This window comes from Scyliorhinus torazame, chromosome 5 (assembly GCF_047496885.1).
Source record: "Scyliorhinus torazame isolate Kashiwa2021f chromosome 5, sScyTor2.1, whole genome shotgun sequence".
NCBI lineage: Eukaryota > Metazoa > Chordata > Chondrichthyes > Carcharhiniformes > Scyliorhinidae > Scyliorhinus > Scyliorhinus torazame.
Window position 1 is genome coordinate 198,832,134 of NC_092711.1, and position 23,410 is coordinate 198,855,543.

Below are 23,410 nucleotides of genomic sequence, written 5' to 3' on the forward strand. Positions count from 1 at the left end.
AGCCTGTACTGGTCATTATACCAACCTTGGCTAAAACCTTCAGCATTTCCTTGTGCTGTATCCCTCTGTACCCATTCTATCCATGTATTTGTCAAGGTGCCTTTTGAACGCCGTTAATGTCCATATTTTGAGGCATTATAATTTTAACAATTTTCAACATATGTCAACAAAAACACAATATAACCAACAAACCCCAGCCAACATGGCTTACACAAACAGTGCCATCTTCCCCTGCCCCCTCTCTGTTGGTTCTCCTATCCTTACTCGTCTCCCATGCCCCCCCCCCCCTACTGTCAGCTTAATCTTTCTCAAAGAAGTCGATGAATGGCTGCCACCTCCGAGCGAACCCGTTAAGGCGAATTTAACTTTCTCAAGTCTGAGAAACACTGTCATGTCGCTAATCCATACCCCGAATTTGGGGGTTCCGAAGCCCTCCTTCCTAGTAAGAAATGTCTCCGGGCCACCAGGGAGGCAAAGGCCAGGACATCGGCCTCATACCCTGGGCTCCCGCGTCTTCCGACACACCAAAGCTCACCACTTCTGGACTCAGACCACCCTCACTTGTAGGACCTTTGACATGTCAGCAAACCCCTGTCACAAACCACTTGGACACGCCAAAAAAGTAGACATGGTTCGCAGGACCCCCCCCCCCACACCTATCCTTCACTTCGTCAAAGAACCTGTTCACCTGGGCCTGTTGCTCGTTTTAGCCTTAGTTTACTTTATTCTTATTCTGTCACCTTTGCTCATGAGTCGCCAGGTATCTTTCTGATACCGCCACGTGGTTCAAGTCCAGGTAATGATTAATAATGCAACACACCGCTTAGTAAGAGTTAAATCAACGCTCATTTATTATATACAGCAATAAATACTTACACAATAATCCTACTTCTAGACTACTACCTAGCACTAAAGGCCAATACTTAACTTTGGAAATGGCCCACCAGGTCAGGGAAACGAATGGTCTTTCGAATTGGTTCTGAGCCTGCGGGAATCAAAGGCTGGTACAAGTCGATAGTCAGGAGCGCCTATCTGGTAGCGATCGCTGGAGTAACACTTACGGTTTTCTTTGTCGAAGGTTGCGAGCAGGAAGAGAAGGGTCGAGTTGAACTTGGCCCCTATTCTTATAGTCCCCAGGGGCTTCCCGCCTCTCGGGGCGGACCTCGTACCTGGTTCCAAGTGATTGGACTTGGTCCCAATCGCTTGGTTCGATATGCTCCAATAATGGGGCGATTCCTTGATCCGGGGGGAGGGGGGGGGGGGGTCGTTTACCTTTTTGTGTCAGCCTCTGCTGGCGCCGAAAGGCCTGGGTCGGCTTTCAATTGCTAATGTGTTGCAATTGTTCCTGGGGATGGCTGATTACTAATCAGATGGCTGGGTTGTTGTGATGTTGATGGCTGCAGGTATTGGTCTGGGCTGACTTCCCCAGAGGTGAATACACTGGTTTACCTGCAGCTGTCCGTTTGAGTCCTGTTGGCTGATTTACCCATCAGCCTCTTCCGTTTGCCATTTTAGATCGGGGTTTGACCATTCTAATCGGGAATCAGCCATTTTAGGTGGCTACAGGCCAGTCATGTGTGCTCTGTGGACCACCTTAACCTGTATCAAGCTGAGCCTGGCGCACGACGAGGATGCGTTAACTCCTCAGGGCCTCCTCCTATAACCCGGCCTCCAACTCCCCATCCAGTTCTTCCCACTTTCTCTTCACCTCCCCTATCAGGGCTCCCTCCCACTCCATCAGTTCCTTATAGATCTCTGAGCTTTCTCCTGTCCTCGACACCACTTTATCCGGTAGCCCCTGGGGTGGCAGGGTAACCTGCCTCCACACAAAGTCCCTCACCTGCAGAGACCGGAATCCATTCCCCCCCCCCCCCCCCCCAAAATGGAAAACCCTCATCAATAAAGAGATCCCCAAACCTCTTGACCCCTACCTGCTGCCACCTCTGAAACAACCCGTCCAGCCCCCCCGGAACGAACCGGTGGTTATCACATCCGTGTCCACGCCGACGCCCCATCTAATCCCATGTGCTGCCTCCATTATCCCCCAGCATCAGGGTTGCCACTACCGGGCTTGTGGAATACCGAGCCGGTAAGACTGGCAGAGGTGCGGTTAACAGTGCCCCGAGACTCGTGTCCTTGCATGACGCCACCTCCCACTCCCTTAGCAATCCCTCCCCACTTCCTGACCATCGCAATATTCATCAGCCAGTAGTAATTAATGATATTCGGGAGAGCCACGCCCCTGCTCCAGCAGCACCTTTACATGCCCAAACAAATCCCGAGATCTAGCATTCACCTTTTTGAAGACTGCCTTGAGGATAAAATTTGGGAGGCTCTGAAAAACAAAAACCTTGGGAGGACTGTCATTAACAATCTGAACCCACCCCACCAATTAAAACGAGCGCACCCTGCCTCCGAAAGTCCCCCCCTCATTTGATCTACCAGCAGACCCAAATTCAGTTCATGCAGATGCTCCCACTCCACGCCACCTGGATACCCAAATATCGAAAGCCCCCACCACCTTGAACGGCATCTTACCCAATCTCTTCTGCCCCCTCACCTGAATCACAAAGACCTCACTATTAACCATTTACAATTTGTATCCTGAACACCGGCCGAATTCCTCTAATATCCCTATAATCTCTCCAATCCCACCCCCAGCGGGTCTGATTATGTACAGAAGTAGATTGTCCACATGGAGTGAGACACTGCTCCACCCCCTCCCCTGCCAGACTCTTGACGCTCTCAATGCCATCGGCTCTATAGCCAAGGCAAACAACAGTGGGGAAAGTGGACATCCCTGCCTCCCTGGTGCAACCTGAAGTAGTCTGATCACGCCAGATTTGTCCACACTCACCACAGGTGCCTGGTATAGCAACCAGACCCCGTCCACAAATCTGCCCAAATCCAAACGTCCCCAAGACTTCCCATAAGTATTCCCACTCCACCCGATCAAAGGCCTACCTTGTCCACTTGTGTTGCCCTTTCAAAGATGTGTGGACCTGCATGCCCAGATCTGGCTTTATATTCCAAAGAGATTTGCCATTTACGGTATTTTTCCCCTCCGACCTACCAAAATGCGTTGCCTCCCATTTGTCTGGATTAAACTCCATTTGCCATTTCCCTCTGCCTCCAACCTCTATGTCCTGCTGTATCCTCGGATAATCCTCAACACTACCTGTGTTGGTGTCATCCGTGAACTTACTGATCAGACCAGCTATATTTTCCTCCAAATCGATTATGTACACTACAAACAAAGGCACCAGCACAGATCCCTGTGGAACACCACTAGTCGCATCCTTCCATTCAGAAAAAACCCTTCCACTGCTACACTTTGCCTTCTGTGACCGAGCCAGTTCTGTGTCCATTTTACCACCTCACCTCTGATCAAGTCCATGTAAACCACATCCACCGCCATCCCCCTCCATCATCTTTGTCAACACCTCAAAAAACACAATGGCACGACCTCTCCTTCACAAACTTATGCTGTCTATCACTAATGAGTCTGTCCAAATAGGTATAAATCCTGTCCATGAAAGTCCTCTCCCATAATTTACCTATAGGCTCACAGGCCTATAGTTTCCTGGATTATCCCGGTTATATTTCTTAAACAGTGGTACCACATTAGTTATTCGCCAGTCCTCAGTGATCTCACCTGTAGCCAATGAACATAGAAAGATGTCAGTCAAGGCCCCGGCAATTTCATCCCTTTCTTCCCTCAGTATTCTGGGGTAAATCCCATCTGGCTCAGGAGACTTAAAGTAGATAAAAGACCCAATACTTTTTATGTCAACATGACCCAGACTGCCCACACACCATCAAGAATCATCTTCCAAAAAGTCCTTTTCTTTAGTGAACACTGATGCAAAGTACTCATTTAGTACCTCACCCATTTCCTCTGGCTCAAGTGGTCCAACCTTTTCCCTGGCCACCCTTTTACATATGAATAAAAAGCTTTGGGATTCACCTTAATTCTGCTTGCCAAGGACTTTATGACCCCCTCCTAATTTCCCACTTAAGTACCTTCCTTCCTACTTTATACTCATAAGGTTTCCATACTGTACAAATCTCCTTTTTGACGAGGTTCACAATATCCCTCGTATTCCAAGGCTTTCTAAACTTCCCATACTTATAGAACATTGAAAAATACAACACAGAACAGGCCCTTCGGCCCATGATGTTGTGCCGAACCTTTGTCCTAGATTAATCATAGATTATCATAGAATTTACAGTGCAGAAGGAGGCCATTCGGCCCATCGAGTCTGCACCGGCTCTTGGAAAGAGCACCCTACCCAACACTAAGGGCAATTTTGGACACTAAGGGCAATTTATCATGGCCAATCCACCTAACCTGCACATCTTTGGACTGGGAGGAAACCGGAGCACCCGGAGGGAACCCACGCACACACTGGGAGGACGTGCAGACTCCGCACAGACAGTGAAGCCAAGCCGGAATCGAACCTGGGACCCTGGTGCTGTGAAGCAAAAGTGCTATCCACAATGCTACCGTGCTGCCTTAAGAACAAATAAATCTACACTATCATTTTACCGTAATCCATGTACCTATCCAATAGCTGCTTGAAGGTCCCTAATGTTTCCGACTCAACTACGTCCACAGGCAGTGCATTCCATGCCCCCACTACTCTCTGGGTAAAGAACCTACCTCTGATATCCCTCCTATATCTTCCACCTTTCACCTTAAATTTATGTCCCCTTGTAATGGTTTGTTCCACCCGGGGAAAAAGTCTCTGACTGTCTACTCCATCTATTCCCCTGATCATCTTAGAAACCTCTATCAAGTCACCCCTCATCCTTCTCCGTTCTAATGAGAAAAGGCCTAGCACCCTCAACCTTTCCTCGTAAGACCTATTCTGCATTCCAGGCAACATCCTGGTAAATCTTCTTTGCACCTTTTCCAAAGCTTCCACATCCTTCCTAAAATGAGGCGACCAGAACTGCACACAATACTCCAAATGTGGCCTTACCAAGGTTTTGTACAGCTGCATCATCACCTCACGGCTCTTAAATTCAATCCCTCTGCTAATGAACAGTAGCACACCATAGGCCTTCTTCACAGTTGTATCCACTTGAGTGGCAACTTTCAAAGATGTATGAACATAGACCCCAAGGTCTCTCTGCTCCTCCACAATGCCAAGAACTCTACCGTTAACCCTGTATTCCGCATTCATATTTGTCCTTCCAAAATGGACAACCTCACACTTTTCAGGGTTAAACTCCATCTGCCACTAATCTTATTGAAACATCTATAACCAGGGACCCCCAACAACCATTTCTGCCCCTCTTGCTTGGCAAGGATTCAAGTGCTACTAAAGACCAATTTTATTTCCCGGACTTCGTATGAGATAGCTATATTGTGCAGTCTCAACCCACGTTTTGAGAAAACAGCATCTCAAGAGTTTGACGATTCTTCCCCAGAAAGATACGGCAGTATTCAAAAAAATGAACTAAATTCAGGCAAGGGCAGAGGTTGTATAATTTAATTAAATAGATTAATTCATATTAGGAATTAGCCATTTATAAAGTCACCACCAAATAACAAACAGTATTTTCAACTTACTAAAACATGATTATCTTAAAATCATCCTAATCAATAGAAATCTGTCCACAGATCATGAGGAAGCAATGGAGCTGAGAGTAGCTGGAACTAACCCGCTGTTGGATATGTATGGGTATAGCAAGAGTAGATGCAAAGGGGTAGTCATCCTCTTTGTGCCATGACTGACAGATAACAGCATGGCGTCTGGTGCCTGAATTGTCCACACAACGCACAACAGAAAAAAGATAATGGATTGCATATGTACACACGGACGGTGGATTGTAGGGCACAATTGCTGCACTAAGTCTAGCTCATAGAGGCCACATGGATTAAGATTGGACTATGATGAATAACTGGAAACATTCTGCTGTGCCTGGAGGAAATGGTGAGCCAACAGGAGTCATATAATCATCCCAATTGGAATCAGATCCCAGAAGGGTCAGGTTTCGGCATGAGATCCAACCCCAAGGTTCAAACTGGGACTCATAGTTGAGGTAGAAATTCTCATTTACATAGCAGAAGCCATATGGAACGAGAGGTATCAGAGTAGACGGTGCCAAGAATGGAGGGACACTGGTAAGGAGTGTGTTCAGGAACTGGTGACAAATGGGATGCTGTTTCCTGATCCTCAGTGTTTAGCCAACTCCCAGGACAGAAGCAATCATCCAGAAACTGCTCCCAATCCAGAGCCAGTGCAATGTACATTGAATGGTTTACCTGCTGCTCAGGTGTTTCAACCACAGGCTGAGAGCACTAAAAGGCATATTTAGACATGAGAATATTACAACTCAAACCCTCCTCCTTGCCCCAGGGGAGCAGCTGAGAATAGCAGCAAACGTTTTACTACTTTCTGGATTGGATGCAAGGGGCTGGGCAAACCCTGACATACAGAGCCAGCAGATACCACGGGAAGGTACATGGCCTGTTTGACAGAGGTTTAATAGAACAAGGGAATCAGAAAGCAAATCCCTCCCACCTTGAGTAAAAGTCATGAGGAGGAAAGGGAGAAATCACTGAACTAATGGAATTAAATTTATCTATGCTGAGTTTGTAACTTCTGAATGATCAGCAGCACTAGGGTGATGGATTAGATTTTCCAGAACACACAGGCTGTTCCAAACAGCAGCCAATCTTTCACAGCCTGGGTTTATGCTCCCTCAAGTGTTTCCATCTTGAGCGAGGAGTCCGTGCTGTGAGGGAAAACAGTGAAGAGGACAGTCCCAGTGGGATTCACCCAGAAGTCTAGCACCGAGGTCAGTAAATTGATTCCTTGGAACTGGAAAACTGGGAGGATCTGCGTGATGAGACACTCCTGCCGGCAGGCTTTGCCATCATCCAGGCCAAACACGACGATGGAGAACTTCTGCGGGCCCCCGATCTCTGCCCTGTTGACAACAGCGTAAGCATATCCTCCGCCTGCTAGGGGCCGCGACCAAAGCTCAAAGTCACGTAGCTGAGGAGGCAAGGAAACAATTTAAATGCCAAAATATTCGCTAACCCATGTACACATGTGCAATGGCATTCACACATATTAATGCTAACATTTGCTAACCCATGCACACACATGTGCCATGGCATTCATGCACATTTTAACATGTACAATGGCACAGAGATTTGCAAAGGCCGCAGAGGTGGTGACTGAAGCCATTGAAGGTATTTTGGAAACATGGTAAAAATCATGCCAGCATTCAGTCCACCATCAGTGAAATTAATTTTATTCTCAAAACAAAGTTTTCATTCAGTCACTTCAAGCAGTCCTCACTTCCTTGCTCTGGGCCAGTCCGGTTTTATTCCAACTCTATGCACGGGGCTGGGTATTAAGCTACAAGTAACTGATTGCAGCTAATGCGGTCACTCAGATTGATGGCTACACACACACATGCATTTCCCAACAGAGAGTGGGATGGAGGAGCTCAGACACAAAGCCTTCTGCCAAACCCCATGTGGGGCCCAACCCAAGGGAATGAGCAGGACAGTACAGTGGTTAGCACCATTGCATCACAACACCAGGGATCCGGGTTTGATTCCAGCCTTGGGTGACTGTCCGTGTGGAGTTTGAATGTTCTCCCCGTGACTGCATGTGTGTTTCTTTCCTTCCATACTTCAAAGATATGCAGATAAGAAGGATTAGCCATGATCAATGCATGGGTTACAGGGATAGGGCAGGGGAAATGGGCCTAGTTAGGATGCTCTTTCAGAGGGTCAGTGCAGACTCGATGGGCTGAATGACCTCCTGCACTGTAGGGATTCTATGCGTATGTTACTCACTTTGTTGACTCGCTGGCCTTGAATACCCAGAGGATCCTGGTTAATGGCGATGATGTATCTGTTCTGCAACAGAGCTTTGGAGTCCGGGTCAATGTTCCGTAGGTCATTTGACATGAGGAGTGGGGCCGCCATTATGGCCCATAGTGCCATTTGGGTGATCTGCTGGTTCTTGCTCAACCCAAAGTTCCCGATCACCAGCTGAAAAAAAAAAAAAACACTATAGGGCATCATCACACCTAGAAAACTCCCATCCCCATTCGGACAGAAAGAGAAGGGGCCATGTGTCTCTCCCCTCCCACCACCACCACAACCTGCTGAGTAGGAAGGATGGATAACGTGGGGCATGGTAAAAGAGGCAAATGTTCACATTAAAAGAGGCAAACAAAGACTACAGCTCTCTGCAAAATGAATTTCCTGGGAACAAGACTCTCTGAAGGAGGAATAACTGGATTGTTTATATGAATGAACTATAAACTACAAGCTAAAACATTGTAAAAAGCAGTAGCTTTAAGATTTCAACGGCAACAACCCCAGGGATTAACTTTCACAAGACGAGAACAGGGTTTGGAAGCACATAGCCGTACAAACTCCAGAGCGAGCCTGGCCAAGTTCTCTCTAAGCGGTAGCATTTTTATTCAAGTTGTGATTTTGAAACTTATGTAACTGTTTAAACCAGAATTGAGTTAAATAAAAGTTATTGATGTAAAAGTAAATTAAGTATGCAATGAGTACTCAATTTGTCGGTTTTCATCAGTTGATGCCAGTAGAGGGCAGCAAACCCCCTCTTGAGGGGCAGGGGATAGAGTCCAGGATTCTCACCCTGATTCTGGAAGGGTGTGGAGGAAGGCAGTGGGTGAAGAATCCACACTGTGATCTGATGAGAAAGATCCAGTTCCCACTCCGATCTGGGATAAGAGTTTGAGGTCAGAATCTATTGTCGATTCGGATTTTTTTTAAACCAGCAACTTTTACACATGAGGCATACACCTACCATATCAGGATCGTTCCAGCCTCCAGGACCTGCTATTGGAGCAATCAGACTCTGGTGGAGGGCAGTCCAATCAATTATGTTTTTCACAGACCTCCATGAATCATCAATGTCTCCATGGTTTCTCCAATGGTTGCAGTACTTCCTGATCGCCATGTAATTGGGCTGGAAAAGCACAAAGAGAATCACCGGGAAATTCCCAAATTAAAAAAAAAAAAAAAGAGTTCAGAATCACCCTCGGGTCTCATAATGCAAGCCGATCTCTCATTCCAACATCTCTGCTCAACCCAATGTGCTACTGACTCTGCAGAATTACACTCAGTGCACAGTGAGCTCAACTCATCCTGGATGGCAGCCGGACACATGACAGTTCTTACTACTGATCAGCACACTTGCTAAGGAAGGTTACACAGCAGGGGAATTCTCCCTCTGCACTGTCCCATCAAAACACCAGCCTGCCACTTCCCACCTACAGTAGGAGGAAGTGCCAATACTGAACTCCAACATTTCAAGAATATTTTTCAAGAGGTTTATCACGAGAACACCAGATGTTGCCTGGGAGACGGACAGCAAAAAGGCATCAGATTTCTATCACGAGAGAAAAAGTGTTAGCAAAGCAAAAAATTTAACTGAAAATGAGAACCAAGCTGAATGACTTGCAACAATGAGGTCTGTACTCCAATCTCTCATTGTAAAGTGGAATTGAAAATAGTATAGCTGTGCAATTTGCACAAAATAAAAAATGTTTCTGGCGGTTCAATTTTGAGGATATGTTACATAAAACGATTTATGTTTACACCTTGTAAAAGAGTTCCTTAGGTGAACTGGCAGGCCTCAGCATTTTAATCAAGCTTAAGTATTGTGTAATAATCAAACAGTTATTTCGCTGTTGGAGGAGTCAGTAATGGCTTGGTGTAGTGGAGTTTCTGGTAGTCTTACTTAGAGCAATACACAACACACTGTCCAATATCCAGTCGGATGAATGGGTCAGTGAAAGAGATATTAAGTGGAGGATGTGAATATGGAACATAGTGACAGAGTAGGCCATTCAGCTCCTTGAGCCTGTTCCGCCATTCAATGAGATCATGGCTGATCTGTGAGCTAACTCCAGAAGCGTGATTCTCCGCTCCCGCGCCGGTTGGGAGAATCCCCTGGCGCGCCATTTTTCCCCACGACGCCAGTCCGGCGCCCTCCCGCAATTCACCCAAGCAGCGAGAATGGCCCCGTCGTGTTATGCCCGGCACAGGCCAGAATATCGCCCGGGAAACCAAAATGGCAATTCTCCGCTAAACCCGCTATTCTCCGGCCCAGATGGGCCGAGCGGCCTGCCCAAAACGACAGCTTCCCGCCGGCGCCATCCACACCTGGTCGCTGCCGGCGGGAACAGCGCAGGAATGCTGGGGGGGGGGGGGGGGCAGCCTGTGGGGGTGGGCGAGGGGGGTTCTTTCACCGGGGTAGGACTCAAAAGGGGCTGGCCCGCGATCCGTGCCCACCGATCAGCGGGCCGGCCTCTCTGAAGGAGGACCTCCTTTCCTCCGCGCCCCGCAAGATCCATCCGACATAGTCTTGCGGGGCGGCCTCGGGGAGGACGGCAACCACACGAGCGGGTTGGCGCCGGCCAACCCGCGCATGCGCGGGTGACGCCAGTTACGCGGCACCAGCCGCGTCGTTTAAGTGGCGCCGCTTTTACGCAGTGCCAATGCCCGGCACACGCTGACGACGCTTAAAAAAGCGTCTGACGACCCCCCCCCCCCCCCCCCACCCCCCACCCACCCGAGTTTCTCGCGACCCTGATCCTAGCCCATTTTCGGGTCCTGAATTGGTCGAGATCGGGCCGTTTCGCGCCGTCGTGAACCTCGACAGCGTTCACGACGGCGTGGCCACTTTGTCGCGAGAGCGGAGAATTGCGCCCCATATACCTGCCTTTGGCCCTTATCCTGTTTAGATTTTTGCTTAACAAATATCTGCCCATCTCAGATTTCTAATTAACTGATCTAGCTTCACTACTGTGTGGGAGAGAGTTCCAAACCTCTACCACCCCTTGAGTGAATAAGTTCTTCCTAACATCTCTCCTGAACGGCCTAGCCCTAATTATTAATCTGTCCATTATGTTTCATGGATCGTGTTTTAGGATCGTCAACCAGTAGAAATGTTATCTTTATGCACCTGAACCACCAAGTCTCTTTGGACATCTACTGTACCCAACTCCTTTCCATTTAGAAAGTACTCTGCTCTATCTTTTTTTGGTCCTAAAAGAATAACCTCACACTTGCTTACATTAAAATCCATCTGCCATAGTTATACCCATTCACCTCATCTGTCAATGTCACCTTGCAATTTTATGCGACCATCTAGGCTGTCCATAATGCCTAACTTTATATCTTCTGCAAATTTGGATACATGACATTCTACGCCATCATCCAAGTCATTAATTGTTTGAATAATTGAGGCCGCAACAATAATTGAGTACCCTATAGTACACCACTATTCACCTTCTGCCAATTAGAGTAACTATCCCCATTCTGGGGCATTTGGGGCAGCACGGTAGCCTTGTGGATAGCACAATTGTTTCACAGCTCCAGGGTCCCAGGTTCGATTCCGGCTTGGGTCACTGTCTGTGCGGAGTCTGCACATCCTCCCAGTGTGTGCGTGGGTTTCCTCCAGGTGCTCCGGTTTCCTCCCACAGTCCAAAGATGTGCAGGTTAGGTGGATTGGCCATGATAAATTGCCCTTAGTGTCCAAAATTGCCCTTGGTGTTGGGTGGGGTTACTGGGTTATGGGGATGGGGTGGCGGTGTTGACCCTGGGTGGGGTGCTCTTTCCAAGAGCCGGTGCAGACTCGATGGGCCGAATGGCCTCCTTCTGCACTGTAAATTCTATAATTCTGTCGCCTGCCACTTACCTAATTTTGGATGGGATAGTACTGTTGATTGGTCAGTCTATTGCATTTGTAATGGGTCACTACAAGTTAATATTCAAATATGGATTATCCAACTGTCCAAATGGATAGTTCTGATCTCTGAGCAAGGATAGTCAGATGTCATTGATGAGAAAGCCACTGTCTCAGAAGTGGGAGAGGAAGCAGGGGCTGCGTGTTGTTGGTAGATCTCCATGACCTCTTGCAGGCTAGTGTGTGGTAGATAGATATCCATGGCTTCTCGTGTGTGTATGACCCAAGTCTAGAGTTGAACCATGGGATATGATTAAGCTGAGCTTGTTTTTTCAAAAAAATTTCACGGGACGTGGGGTGTCGCTAGCTTGCCCATCCCTAATTGCCCTTAAGGTGAGGCGAGTCACCTTCTTGAACCACTACAGTCCATTCAGTACAGACACACCCACAGTGTTGTTAAGAAGGGGGTTCCAGCGATAGCAAAGCAACAGTGACATATTCCCAAGTCAGGTTGATGATTTGGAGGAGAACTTCCAGGTTATGGTGTTCCCAAGTATCTTCTGCCCTGTAGAGGTCACGGGTTTGGAAAGTGCTGACAAAAGGAGCCTTGGTGAGTTGCTGCAGTGCACCTGGTAGATGGTATACACTGCTGCCACTGTGTCGGTGGTGGAAGGAGTGGGGGGAGTGAATACTGAAGGTAATGGATGGTTGGACAATAGCTGACTTGTCCCATTCACTGTTTTAAGCAGGTTTGATGCTCCTCCAGTCTAGTGTGTAGACTGCGGTATGCTCCACCGATGTGGACAATTCTGCAATCACATGCTATTGAGAACACAATAATGTGACCAATCAATAGGAAGATCCTGTCCATCTTCCACTATAAACAAATACTTATTTCATCCATTCCTCAATTCTCCAGATAATGGACAGATTATGCTGACTAAAACACAGAGGCCTACCAGTTCGTCTAAATGTAACAACTGCTCTTTTCAGGGGTAATCTTAATAAGCTGGTGTAACTGTGTCACTCATCACCCCGTCAATGTTAAACATTTCTCTTGTGGAGTAACCTTCAAATTAGAACTAGGTTGTTCGGGAGTGAAGTCAGGCAGCACATTTGCACACAAAGCATAATGCAATTCTGGAACACTCTGCAAATGCTCTGTGAATTCTGGAGGACAATTTGAGCTTTCACAACTGATTTAGTTAGATATGGGCACCAAGGGCTATGAAATAATGCGCAAATTAAGTTGAGGCAAGAATCAGCTGTAAACGAACATTCACTCCCTCCGCCATTGGCAGTAGCAACAGTATGTACCGACTACAAGATGTACTTCAGCAGCTTCAAGCCTCAGTCTTCAGCAGCACCTTCCAGACCTGTGACCTCTACCACCTGCAAATTCCCCTCCAAACCACTCACCACCCAACTGGGCATTGTATCGTCGTTCTTTCACTGTCGCCAATTAAATTTCCTCCCTGACAGCACGGTGTGAAGTATCTACCCCACTGCAGCGGTTCAAGAAGGTGGTACTTCACCACCTTCTCAAGGCCAATTAACAATGGGCAACAAATGCTGGTGTAGCTGGCAGCGCCAAAATTCCAATAATAAATAATTTGTATATTGCAGGCTCAAGGTTCCTATGCAACAGACTGGAGGAGCTGAATCTCCACTGGTCTGGAGGTGTCCTGGGTGAGTCTACATGGCAGGATATGATTCAAAACCTCATGTATATTGATTGCTTAGCAAGTGGGCAATACCTTCTTGAAAGGCCACAGGTAGAAAGGCCACTCACAGGAGTACACAATATCACGTCCTGTCCGATTCAAGGCCAGAGACATGTTCACGTAACCTGAAAAAAGCAGAGGACAAGACATAGGGTTAAATCTTTCATTAGAACGTGGCTGATCTTCCCCATCAAATCCATTTTCCCAGCTCCATATTCATAACAATTACAGTGCTAGATATTTAAAATCGATCACAGTCTTCAATGTAGTCAGTGGCTGAACATGCAAGAACATGGGCAGCATGGTAGCACAGTGGGGAGCACTGTTGCTTCACAGCTCCAGGGTCCCAGGTTCGATTCCTGACTTGGGTCACTGTCTGTGTGGAGTCTGCACATTCTCCCCCTGTCTGCGTGGGTTTCCTCCGGGTGCTCCGGTTTCCTCCCACAAGTCCCGAAAGACGTGCTGTTAGGTGAACTGGACATTGTGAATTCTCCCTCTGTGTACCCGAACAGGTGCCGGAATGTGGCGACTAGGGGATTTTCACAGTAACTTCATTGCAGTGTTAATGCAAGCCTACTTGTGACAACAAAGATTATTATTTAAAAACGTGAATGAAGAAATTTCTCCTCGTCAGAGTCCCAAGTGATTAACCTCTTACCCTGTCGCTCTGAACCAAAATCTAGCAGTCAGTTCCAGTGGAGCATCAAGAAATTATGTCCGATTAAATTGATTGAATGAAATGATGGAGAGGGTTCATGTTCTCCATATATAATAGACTTCAATAACACTACCTAATGAACTGGTTGGTAAAATGGAAGCCCTGGGGTTTAAAGGGCAATGGCAGCACGGATGCAAAACTAAGAGACAGAAAGTAGTGATGTCCGTCATACTGAAGGGAATTAAGACAGTGGGTCCCTCAAGAGGTCAATGTTTTTAATCTATACATTAATGTTCTGGACTTGGGTATACATGGCCCATAACTCAAATGTTGTAATGAGTGAGGAGGATAATGGCAAATTTCAGGAAGAGGAGGTGGTATTAAAAACAGAGAAGTGTAAAGCTATATGGTTTAGAAAGAAGGATAAGAAATGGAGTTAAAATATAAACCAGCCATGATCTAATCGAATGGCAGAACTGATTCAAATGGCCTATTCCTGTTACTGTAAATATTAGGAGCTGGAAAACAGCATACCAGTGAGGTTTTTGGGAGACCTGCCAGAAACCAGAGACTTCTGTTTATTCAGCAGGGTCAAAGAGATAAGAGTTGAAGGCTCATACAAGAGGTCACAGCACATCATCCTGGAGCTCCCTGCCTAACTGTGCCATTATCACACAGTTCGCAGTGGGTCTAAGTAGTAGCTCACCACCTATTCAATAACAATCAGTGATGCTGCTATCCTATGAATACATTTTCAGGATGCAGTTAAGTATCTTTAGGGCTGAGGAGATAACAGGCACGGTAGCATTGTGGATAGCACAATTGCTTCACAGCTCCAGGGTCCCAGGTTCGATTCCGGCTTGGGTCACTGTCTGTGAGGAGTCTGCACATGCTCCCTGTGTGTGCGTGGGTTTCCTCCGGGTGCTCCGGTTTCCTCCCACGCTCCAAAGATGTGCAGGTTAGGTGGATTGGCCATGATAAATTGCCCTTAGTGTCCAAAATTGCCCTTAGTGTTGGGTGGGGTTACTGGGTTATGGGGATAGGGTGTAGGTGTTGACCTTGGGTAGGGTGCTCTTTCCAAGAGCCGGTGCAGACTCGATGGGCCGCATGGCCTCCTTCAGCACTGTAAATTCTATAGTGGGTGGGGCTGCTGTAGCTTGGTGATCAGCCATGATCATAATGAGCGGAAGAGCAGGCTTGAAGGGCTGAATGGCATCCTCCTGCTTCTATTTTCAAAGTTTCTAATCGTTCACTGGAGCTTTTTACATTCTACTGCGTTGCAATGATTGAATCAGAGTCAGTGCACCAAAGAACATCTAGTTCGTGATTAGTTAAGATTTATTAAATCACAATGACGTGGATAGAAAACAACACTTATACTACATATTACTAACGAACTGTAAACTGTTAACAACTAGAATACGAGAGTTAATACAAAGCACAACTATCCACAACGACTACTCACCCAGACTCTGAGGCTGCAGTGTCACATGGTGTAACTCTACTGCCACCTACTGGTTGGAGGTCTAACATATATACATGTAGAATTGCTTACGCACATCATTACAGGGCTAGTGGGTAATCGGTATTAAACCAATTCCTCGAAACAGCTTAGAAGCAGACTTTAAATCAAAAGGCCTCTGTGCATAGAGTGAAACGCGCAGCGAGTGGAGTTGGCAGTTCATTAAGTGTAGGTCTTATTATTATTAGCTGAAATGGGGGAGGCTGGTTTCCCCTTCTGCTGTCATGTTTTTCAAACTACTTTCACAGGTCAGAAGGGGCAGCTGCAGACCAAGACCCAAAATGCAGGAAGCTTAAGGGATTACCTGAGAAGCACCAGGGATAAGAGAGAGGAGGCTAAAGTTAAAGTAAAGAGAATATTTAAAGATTAATTAATTTGCAAAATTAGCACATAGGACTCGGAGACCAAGTTTAAGGCATGGCAGGTGAGGTCAGCTGAGTGGAATGTGTGACATGTCATAGAACATTACAGCGCAGTACAGGCCCTTCGGCCCTCGATGTTCCACCAACCTGTGAAACCACTCTAAAGCCCATCTACACTATTCCCTTATCATCCAGATGTCTATCCAATGACCATTTGAATGCCCTTAAGTGTTGGCGAGTCCACGACTGTTGCAGGCAGGGCATTCCACGCCCTTACTACACTCTGAGTAAAGAACCTACCTCTGACATCTGTCCTATATCTATCTCCCCTCAATTTAAAGCTATGTCCCCTCGTGCTAGACATCACCATCCGAGGAAAGAGGCTCTCACTGTCCACCCTATCCAATCCTCTTGTATGCCTCAATTAAGTCACCTCTTAACCTTCTTCTCTCTAACGAAAACAGCCTCAAGTTTTCAGCCTTTCCTCATAAGATCTTCCCTAGATACCAGGCAACATTCTGGTAAATCTCCTCTGTACCTTTTCTAATGCTTCCACATCCTTCCTATAATGCGGCGACCATAATTACACGCAATACTCCAAATGCGGCCGCACCAGAGTGTTGCATAGAACATCGAACGATACAGCGCAGTACAGGCCCTTCGGCCTACGATGTTGCACCAAAACAAAAGCCATCTAACCTACACTATGCCATTATCATCCATATATTTATCCAATAAACTTTTAAATGCCCTCAATGTTGGCAAGTTCACTACTGTAGCAGGTAGGGCATTCCACGGCCTCACTACTCTTTGCGTAAAGAACCTACCTCTGACCTCTATCCTATATCTATTACCCCTCAGTTTAAAGCTATGTCCCCTCGTGCCAGCCATTTCCATCCGCGGGAGAAGGCTCTCACTGTCCACCCTATCCAACTCCCTGATCATTTTGTATGCCTCTATTAAGTCTCCTCTTAACCTCCTTCTCTCCAACGAAAACAACCTCAAGTCCATCAGCCTTTCCTCATAAGATTTTCCCTCCATACCAGGCAACATCCTGGTAAATCTCCTCTGCACCCGCTCCAAAGCCTCCACGTCCTTCCTATAATGCGGTGACCAGAACTGTACGCAATACTCCAAATGCGGCCGTACCAGAGTTCTGTACAGCTGCAACATGACCTCCCGACTCCGGAACTCAATCCCTCTACCAATAAAGGCCAACACTCCATAGGCCTTCTTCACAACCCTATCAACCTGGGTGGCAACTTTCAGGGATCTATGTACATGGACACCTAGATCCCTCTGCTCATCCACACTTCCAAGAACTTTACCATTAGCCAAATATTCCGCATTCCTGTTATTCCTTCCAAAGTGAATCACCTCACACTTCTCTACATTAAACTCCATTTGCCACCTCTCAGCCCAGCTCTGCAGCTTATCTATATCCCTCTGTAACCTTCTGCATCCTTCCACACTAATCGACAACATCACCGACTTTAGTATCGTCTGCAAATTTACTCACCCATCCTTCTACGCCTTCCTCCAGGTCATTTATAAAAATGACAAACAGCAGTGGCCCCAAAACAGATCCTTGTGGTACACTACTCGTAACTGGACTCCAGTCTGAACATTTCCCATCAACCACCACCCTTTGTCATCTTCCAGCTACCCAATTTCAAATCCAAACTGCTAAATCGCCCTGAATCCCATGCCTCCGTATTTTCTGCAGTAGCCTACCGTGGGGAACCTTATCAAATGCTTTACTGAAATCCATATACACCACATCAACTGCTTTACCCTCATCCACCTGTTTGGTCACCTTCTCAAAGAACTCAATAAGGTTTGTGAGGCACGACCTACCCTTCACAAAACCGTGTTGACTATGTCTAATCAAATTATTCCTTTCCAGATGATTATACATCCTATCCCTCATAAACCTTTCCAAGATTTTGCCCACAACAGAAGTAAGGCTCACTGGTCTATAGTTACCGGGGTTGTCGCTACTTCCCTTCTTGAACAAGGGGACAACATTTGTTATCCTCCAGTCTTCTGGCACTATTCCTGTAGACAAAGATGACTTAAAGATCAAAGCCAAAGTCTCAGCAATCTCCTCCCTAGCTTCCCAGAGAATCCTAGGATAAATCTCACCTGGCCCAGGGGACTTATCTATTTTCACACTTTCCAGAATTGCTAACACCTCCTCCTTATGAACCTCAAGCCCTTCTAGTCTAGTAGCCTGAATCTCAGTATTCTCCTTGACAACATTGTCTTTTTCCTGTGTGAATACTGACGAAAAATATTCATTTAGCACCTCTCCTATCTCCTCGGACTCCACGCACAACTTCCCGCTACTGTCCTTGACTGGCCCTACTCATTCTTTTATTCCTGACATATCTATAGAAAGCTTTAGGGTTATCCTTGATCCTACCTGCCAACGACTTCTCATGTCCCCTCCTGGCTCTTCAGGTCCTTCCTAGCTAACTTGTAACTCTCGAGCGCCCTAACTGAACCTTCGTGTCTCATCTTTACATAGGCCTCCTTCTTCCTCTTGACAAGTGTTTCGGCTGCTTTAGTAAACCACGGTTCCCTTGCTCGACCACTTCGTCCCTGCCTGACAGGTACATACTTATCAAGGACATGCAGTAGCTGTTCCTTGAACAAGCTCCACATTTCCATTGTGCCCATGCCCTGCAATTTTCCTCTCCTTCCGACGCATCCTAAGTCTTGCCTCATCGCATCATAATTGCCTTTCCCCCAGATATAACTCTTGCCCTGCGGTATATACCTATCCCTTTCCATCACGAAAGTAAACGTAATCGAATTGTGGTCACTATCACCAAAGTGCTCACCTACCTCTAAATCTAACACCTGTCCTGGTTCATTACCCAGTACCAAATCCAAAATGGCCTCGCCTCTTTTCATACTGTGTCAGGAAACCCTCTTGCACACATTGGACAAAAACTGACCCATCTAAAGTACTCGAACTATAGCATTTCCAGTCAATATTTGGAAAGTTAAAGTCCCCCATAACAACTACCTGTAAAGTCCTTTCCTGTTTCTAACCTCAGCCCATACTACCTCAGTAGACGAGTCCTCATCAAACGTCCTTTCTGCCACCGTAATACTGTCCTTGACTAACAATGCCACCCCCTCTTTTACCACCTTCCCCGAGCTTACTGAAATATCTAAACCCCGGCACCTGCAACAACCATTCCTATCGCTGCTCTATCCATGTCTCTGAAATGGCCACGCCATCGAAGTTCCATGCCGCAAGTTCACCCACCTTATTCCGGATACTCCTGGCATTGAAGAAGACACACTTTAAACCACCTTCCTGCCTGCCGGTACACTCCTGCAACTTTGAAACCTTACTCATGACCTCACTACTCTCAACCTCCTGTATACTGGAGCTACAATTCAGGTTCCCAAGCCCCCGCTGAACTAGTTTAAACCCTCCCGAAGAGCATTAGCAAATTTCCCCCCCAGGATATTGGTACCCCTCTGGTCCAGGTGTAGACCATCCCGTTTTTAGAGGTCCCACCGACCCCAGAATAAGCCCAAATTATCGAGAAATCTGAAACCATCCCTCCTGCACCATCCCTGTAGCCACGTGTTCAACTGCTCTCTCTCCCCCTATTCCCCGTCTCGCTAGCACGTGGCACGGGTAACAACCCAGAGATAATAACTCTGTTTGTCCTAGATCTAAGTTTCCACCCTAGCTCCCTGAATTCCTGCCTTACATCCCAACCCTTTCCCTACCTATGTGGACCACGACTTGGGGCTGCTCCCCCTCCCTCTCAAGGATCCCGAAAACACGATCAGAGACATCACGGACCCTGGCACCTGGGAGGCAACACACCAACTCTCTCTCTCTCGTTCCCACAGAATCTCCTATCTATCCCCCTAACTATGGAGTCTTCAATGACTAATGCTCTGCTCCTCTCCCCCTGCCCTTCTGAGCAACAGGGACAGACTCTGTGCCAGAGACTTGTACCCCATGGCTTACCCCTAGTAAGTCGTCTCCTGCAACAGTATCCAAAGCGGTATACATGCCTGTGTGGGTTTTCTCCGGGTGCTCTGGTTCACTCTCACATGCCAAAGATATGCAGGTTAGGTGGATTGGCTATGATAAATTGCTCCTCAAGTGTCCAAAGATGCGCAGATCCGGTGGAGTTACAGGGATTGGGCGTGTGAGCCTAGATAGGGTGCTCTTTCAGAGGGTCAGTGCAGACTCAATGGGCTGAATGGCCTCCTTCGGCACCGTAGGGATTCTCTGGTCAGGATCAGAAGTAACATTTTTTAAATATTAATTCTGTTTCATTACCCATTACAAGAGGAACTGCAAAGTGACATTGGTCAACAGGAACAGATTGAGGAACTGCAGATTCCTGATCCCAAGAACATTTGGGTCTCGTCACCACCTTGACTCACCCTCAATCAGCAAATCCAAATTGATGAAATTACAGCCATCAAATTTCAGGAGGTCTATTCCCCATTCGGCAAAGGTCTGAGCATCCAACTCATAGTAGCCATAACTGCCCGGGTATCCAGCACAGGTATGGGTGCCCACATCTTGATAGATGCCCAATTTCAGGCCTTTAGAATGGACCTGTACCAGGTGAGGAGGGAGGGACAGACAAACAGAGAAGCAAAAGCAGCATGATCAATAGCGTGTAAAAACCATGGAGAATTTGAGAATTATTACATAGAAACACAGACTTTTCCACCCAACTGGCCAATGGCAGGGTTTAAATTGACACACAGGCCATACTCACATAGTCCGCCAGCCGCTTTATTCCGCTAGGGAACCGCTTGGGGTCAGGCTGCAGGCGGTGGTTTGAATCACGCGTGCGAGCAAGCCAACAATCATCAATACAGACATAGTCATAGCCAACGTCCTTCCAGCCCTCTGCTGCCATGATGTCAGCCATCTGCATGTAGAGCTGCTCACTGCACAGAACCAAGAGGAAAACGGCGTTTTCTTCACTAGACCCACCAGGTAAAATGCCAACGACTGGCTCAAATGTTTGACAATCTAGGCTGACATTCCAGCCCAGCAATCCCTCAGTTCTGCACTGTCTTTCAGATGAAATGTTAAATGTTCTGTCCTCAGATAAATGTGGAAGATTTGACGACACTATTTGAAGAGGCGTTCTCCAGTGTCCTGGCCAACACTCCTTATCCCCACCCACCCCAAAATGGAGGGTACAAAAAAGGTGACTAAAAAGACAGTGGGGGAGGGGGGTGGGGGCAGTACAGTGGTTAGCACTGCCGATTCACAGAACCAGGGACCCGGCTTCAATTCCAGCCTCGGCTGGCTGACGGTGTGGAGTTTGCACTTTCTCCCACTGTCAGCGTGGTCAATGTGGCGGGTTACGAGGTAGGATGGGGTAGTGGGCCTGTGTAGGTGCTCTTTCAGTTCACTCCCCAGGTGCCCACCCCCTGCCTATTCCTGCCCCCTCCATTCCTGCCCCCCGCTCATTCCTGCCCCCCTCTCCCCCGTCCATTCCTGCCCCCCTCTCCCCCGTCCATTCCTGCCCCCCTCCATTCCTGCCCCCCTCTCCCCCGTCCATTCCTGCCCCCCTCTCCCCCGTCCATTCCTGCCCCCCTCTCCCCCGTCCATTCCTGCCCCCCTCTCCCCCGTCCATTCCTGCCCCCCTCTCCCCCGTCCATTCCTGCCCCCCTCTCCCCCGTCCATTCCTGCCCCCCTCTCCCCCGTCCATTCCTGCCCCCCTCTCCCCCGTCCATTCCTGCCCCCCTCTCCCCCGTCCATTCCTGCCCCCCTCTCCCCCGTCCATTCCTGCCCCCCTCTCCCCCGTCCATTCCTGCCCCCCTCTCCCCCGTCCATTCCTGCCCCCCTCTCCCCCGTCCATTCCTGCCCCCCTCTCCCCCGTCCATTCCTGCCCCCCTCTCCCCCGTCCATTCCTGCCCCCCTCTCCCCCGTCCATCCTGCCCACCTCTCCCCCGTCCATTCCTGCCCCCCTCTCCCCCGTCCATTCCTGCCCCCCTCTCCCCCGTCCATTCCTGCCCCCCTCTCCCCCGTCCATTCCTGCCCCCCTCTCCCCCGTCCATTCCTGCCCCCCTCTCCCCCGTCCATTCCTGCCCCCCTCTCCCCCGTCCATTCCTGCCCCCCTCTCCCCCGTCCATTAATGCCCCCCTCTCCCCCGTCCATTACTGCCCCCCTCTTCCCCCGTCCATTCCTGCCCCCCTCTTCCCCCGTCCATTCCTGCCCCCTCTTCCCCCGTCCATTCCTGCCCCCCTCTCCCCCGTCCATTCCTGCCCCCCTCTCCCCATCCATTCCTGCCCCCCTCTCCCCCGTCCATTCCTGCCCCCCTCTCCCCCGTCCATTCCTGCCCCCCTCTTCCCCCGTCCATTCCTGCCCCCCTCTCCCCCGTCCATTCCTGTCCCCCGCTCCCCGCTCATTCCTGCCCCCCGCTCCCCGTCCATTCCTGCCCCCCGCTCCCCGTCCATTCCTGCCCCCCGCTCCCCGTCCATTCCTGCCCCCCGCTCCCCGTCCATTCCTGCCCCCCGCTCCCCGTCCATTCCTGCCCCCCGCTCCCCATCCATTCCTGCCCCCCGCTCCCCATCCATTCCTGCCCCCCGCTCCCCATCCATTCCTGCCCCCCCGCTCCCCATCCATTCCTGCCCCCCCGCTCCCCATCCATTCCTGCCCCCCCGCTCCCCGTCCATTCCTGCCCCCCCGCCCATTCCTGCCCCAAAAAACAGCTTGTTAGGTGAATTGGACATTCTGAATTCTTCCTCAGTGTATCTGAAAAGGCGCCGGAATGTGGCGACTAGGGGCTTTTCACAGTAACTTCATTGCGTGTTAATGTGAGACTACTTGTGACAATAAAGACTATGATGATTATTTCTGCCGCCTCTCCAGTTCCGGGTGACTGCTTATTCTTTGCTCACTCACCTGATGCAGTTGTGTGGGTCCTCCTGACAATCGACATTGCACAAGAACCTCTCCCAGTGAAGCCAGCCCATGATGGGGGTTCTGGCCAGTCCATTCTCCAGGCTGCTGCCCTCCTGGGCCAGCCCCAGCAGGCAGGCGAGCAGGGCTGTGAGGGAGCAGCTCAGTCGCGACACCAGCTTCCGCATCGCTCCCGTGGAACCGCGTCTGAGCCCCCGCCCCGCAGACTGACCTTTCAGCAGCGAACCAGGGCCCGCCCCCTCTGCCCATCAACCAGTCCGCGCGGGCCAGGGCGGGGCCGACAACAGCTGCGGCGACGTGAGGGGGAGAGGGGGAGGGGGAGAGGGGGAGAGGGAGAGGGGAGGGGAGAGGGAGAGGGAGGGGGAGGGGGAGAGGGGGGGGAGAGGGGGGGGGAGGGGAGGGGGAGGGGGGGAGGGGGAGGGGAGGGGGGGGGAGGGGAGGGGGGGAGGGGGAGGGGAGGGGGGGGGAGGGGGAGGGGAGGGGGGGGGAGGGGAGGGGGGGGGAGGGG

General features: G+C 49.0%; 1 protein-coding gene across 1 annotated transcript; it reads right to left on the reverse strand.

Annotated features, from left to right (window-relative positions):
* Positions 1-5,482: 5,482 nt before the first annotated feature.
* On the reverse strand, positions 5,483-23,102 carry gla (galactosidase, alpha). The gene is made up of 7 exons (XM_072504971.1): positions 22,885-23,102; positions 20,741-20,915; positions 20,397-20,574; positions 13,460-13,551; positions 8,817-8,978; positions 7,826-8,023; positions 5,483-7,010 (listed from the first exon to the last, which is right to left on the reverse strand). The coding sequence occupies exons 1-7, from the start codon at positions 23,067-23,069 to the stop codon at positions 6,705-6,707; spliced, it is 1,296 nt and encodes a 431-aa protein (XP_072361072.1). The 5' UTR covers positions 23,070-23,102; the 3' UTR covers positions 5,483-6,704.
* Between the last annotated feature and the right edge of the window lie 308 nt (positions 23,103-23,410).

What these genes read in the sequence shown, in the direction of transcription:
- gla (XM_072504971.1), bottom strand. Translation starts at nt 23,069, where the DNA reads ATGCGGAAGCTGGTGTCGCGACTGAGCTGCTCCCTCACAGCCCTGCTC. An exon ending in ACCTGTGGCCTTTCAAGAAG is followed by an intron (nt 8,979 to 13,459) that starts GTATTGCCCACT and finishes GTGCTTTTCCAG; the next exon opens with CCCAATTACATGGCGATCAG. An exon ending in AAGGCCAGCGAGTCAACAAA is followed by an intron (nt 7,011 to 7,825) that starts GTGAGTAACATA and finishes TTGCCTCCTCAG; the next exon opens with CTACGTGACTTTGAGCTTTG.